Genomic DNA, 3,223 nt, shown 5'->3' with positions numbered 1-3,223 from the left:
CCATATGCAGCGTTCACGTCTGGCCCGTCCGCAACGATCGCGTCTTTCGCGCCAAGTCCATGGACGATTGCCGTCAAGGCGGCGCGCGTCTGGTGGATTGTCTCCATGACTTGGCTGCACCAGAGATGTTATAGTGTTCTCACGATGTCGATGCTCCATCATCGCACGAGCCAACGAATTTCAACTTTCTTCGCTGCCAATTGATCGAAAAGGATTCCTTTTCGACCAATTAGCAGCGAAAAAAGTTGAAATTCGTTCGCTTGGACGCTCGTGCAATTTGGGACTTTCGGTGGCCCTATTTTTCGAGTTGAGATTTAGATTCCGAGCATCTCGAAATTTCGAAATAGGTGCTCGACATGATGGAGCTACTGACGAATTGCAATGCGTGCCTCAAGCCGACGGGCAACCAGATCTCCAACTCCTTCGATGTGAACCCTCCTTCGATCGACACGTACCTCCCGCTTGATTGATAATTGAGTAACAACAGGGAGGCTAACTGCATTTACATTGAATGACTTTACTTATCCGCAAGCTTTTGGAGAAGAGTCATGATAATCTGCTGGTTCTGCGCATTTTGTTCCGCCAGCATCCGGGCAACCGTGCGGTCGTGATCCAGACGTTCGCGTTGCAATTGGAGCTCTTCTTGCGCTCGCTTTGAGCTGGCCTCGTCGCGTGAGCGCCACTCGCCGATGGCCGACTGGATCGCAGTCATGAGACCTGTGATGTAGTCGTCCTTCGCGATGGTCTTGCGCTTCTTCAACCGCTTGGGTGGGGGTGTCGATGCCTCACCAGGGGCCGCGGGGCCTTCCGTCGACCCCGATGACCCCGATGACTCCGACGCCGCCTCAGCTGTCACGGAAGACGAAGCCGAAGCATCCGAGTCGGCCGTCAATTCCGCCCTTGGTGGCGCGAGAGGAGCCATAGCAAGTCGACGCATCAAAACACCAGAGCCCTCAATGCCTTCTTGCTTCTTCTTCTCTGCGTCCTTGCGAACGGTCGCGTTCGCCGTGTAGTCGTCCATGCGGGCCTTGATGTCTGTAAGGAGTTGCTCGCGCTCTTCGTACTCCTCGACCGTCCCGGACTTGCGTAGGCTCTGGAATTCGCTCTTCTTGAACTTGTTCATGATGCTCTCAAAGCGCGTCTTGAGTGCTGGGCCCTTCTTGTTCTTGAGGCCAAAGTCGCTTGCGTCGGCGAGCGACTCGGCGATCGCTTCCCACGTGGACATCACTGCACCGTGGGCCGCCGCCCAAGGCTCAAGCAACCCGACAGATCGGAGCATGACGATGTCGTGCTTGCAGGCAAACTTGCTGGCATTGGAGCCCGTGGCTACCTCCTCGGGCGCCACCTCGGTTCGAGGCTCGATGGCGGGGACAGACTCCATTTTTGAAAATGTCATCCGAATGCGTCATCCGGACACTCCCTCAACCCTAAATTCGACTTGAGATTCTCGACGAGAAACCTGAACTCGGTTTGAGATCCAGCCATTTTTCCAGATCTATTTATACAGGTTTCGTAGAATATACAAAATATAGGGGTAAAAAAGAATCTCAACTCAATAAAGGAGGCCACCGAACGTCCCCCATGATGGACCATCGACATCGTGACCATCCTGGAATGGTATCCGGAACCGTCCGGACATGTCGACGTGAGGCGGCCATGCGGGCAGCAGCGGTGATTGGTCACATTTTGACGAATACGAGCTCGCGAGGAATCCTTTTCGACCAATTAGCAGCGAAGAAAGTTGAAATTCGTTGCCCTGGACGTTCTGCGGTGATGGACACTATACATTGTGTTTTCCAGCGGCACAACACTATAAACGGCATATCATAGCGTGACAGCGCTGCCGGTACTTGCAGCGGAAAACGCGAGTGGCGCCAGGGAGCGCATGATCAAGGTTGCGAGATCAACACCATGCGCACGCTCTTTTTACGCCAGAGCACAAGCCTTTTTGGTGCTTGCTGTCACACAAGCGGGCCATAGCTACGGCGCGGCGCGTGGACGGACAAAACGACGAGTACATCGACCAAGTAAACTACAGAAAGGGGCCCCACAAGCTCGCCACGGTCCGTTGTTGAAGCTTCCAACGACAACGAAAATGGGGTATGTATCCGGATGCTGTGAAGGGCACACGTACGCGGCTATACGAAAGTTGCATCTCAAATGTTCGATCCGGATGCACCCGAGTGTTTCATTTGTCTAGTGCGCTGTCGACGCGCAGCAACAAATAAATCTGCGCCGCTCGTCAGATTCCGAGTCGGCAGCAGATCCTGCCGTGGTGGAAGCCTTTTTCTGATAGCTGGTCCAGCGATAAAATTTCAAATTTCACGCCCATCAGCACCGGGTGGGCATCCGTCTTCCGAGATGCGAATCTCGGCGCCACGTTCAAAGAAGGTGGCGATGACACCATAGTCATCGGTGGATCCCTCAATATCTCCATTCAATAGACTTTTACAAGCGTTTAGTACGTACTAGTAGACAATATCGGTTCGTTCCTACGACAAGCTACTACAATCTACATCGACGACCGTCGAACGAGCGCGTGCAGTGCATCGAACGAGTCGGGCCATTCGAAGCGCACGGTAATTCGCCTAAACAGTACCTCGTCGAACAAACCGTTACGTTCCACGACGCCAATCCCGCGTCGCATGTCTCATCTAAGGGAATGTGATCCGGATAAACGGCGACGGTTACGGCGGCCGCCAACTCGAACGTGTAGCATTTTTCCATTCGCTCCGACCATGGCCAGCGACGGCTACGACCGCATGAGCGAGACCGACGAGCGGCGCAGCAGCTTCTCGTACAGCCAGCCCGGCGCCTCGTCGGCCGGCGGCGTCGACGGCTTCACGCGCAGCTCGATCCTCGACCGCGATATCGTGGCAGCGCCCGTCGACCACGCGGTGCCCATCCCGCCCAAGGCCTTCAAGGGCCGCATCCGCGTACGTTCCATATTATTGGAAGCCTCTTCTCATGTCGAGGTGCGTAGCGCTGGCCCGGCGTGCTGCTCTTGCTCGTCATGATTGGCGGCTCGGTTGCAGCCATCGTGCTCTTGGCGCGGTACTTTCACGGCCAGGCGCAAGCGCGGACGACCGACGTGCAGAAGCGCCTCGCCAAAGAGCGCTCGATTGCCGACGGCACGACGAGCGGGTCGCACTCGGGCTCGATCGACGTCGCCGACGATGGCCAAGTCAACAACCCCGAGGTGTACCCGCCGAGCGGGTGCCAG

The 3,223-nt window shown here is 55.8% G+C and overlaps 2 protein-coding genes across 2 annotated transcripts; one reads left to right on the top strand and one right to left on the bottom strand.

The window, feature by feature from the left end:
• Nucleotides 1–486: 486 nt before the first annotated feature.
• SDRG_15163 (hypothetical protein) lies at nt 487–1,450 on the bottom strand. Its single transcript, XM_008621327.1, has one exon. The coding sequence runs from the start codon at nt 1,394–1,396 to the stop codon at nt 518–520; it is 879 nt and encodes a 292-aa protein (XP_008619549.1). The 5' UTR covers nt 1,397–1,450; the 3' UTR covers nt 487–517.
• Nucleotides 1,451–2,738: 1,288 nt separating this feature from the next.
• SDRG_15162 (hypothetical protein) lies at nt 2,739–3,118 on the top strand (the record flags this gene model as incomplete). The annotated part of the gene is made up of 2 exons (XM_008621326.1): nt 2,739–2,936; nt 2,976–3,118. The coding sequence occupies 2 exons, from the start codon at nt 2,739–2,741 to the stop codon at nt 3,015–3,017; spliced, it is 240 nt and encodes a 79-aa protein (XP_008619548.1). The 3' UTR covers nt 3,018–3,118.
• Between the last annotated feature and the right edge of the window lie 105 nt (nt 3,119–3,223).

The sequence above is a fragment of the Saprolegnia diclina genome (genome assembly GCF_000281045.1).
Source record: "Saprolegnia diclina VS20 unplaced genomic scaffold supercont1.85, whole genome shotgun sequence".
NCBI lineage: Eukaryota > Oomycota > Saprolegniomycetes > Saprolegniales > Saprolegniaceae > Saprolegnia > Saprolegnia diclina.
The sequence above is the reverse complement of the archived record's forward strand: the minus strand, read 5'-3'. Positions and strand labels throughout refer to the sequence as shown.

Bases quoted from the DNA above. Each gene is read 5' to 3' on its own strand.
- SDRG_15163 (XM_008621327.1), bottom strand. From the start codon at position 1,396: ATGACATTTTCAAAAATGGAGTCTGTCCCCGCCATCGAGCCTCGAACC.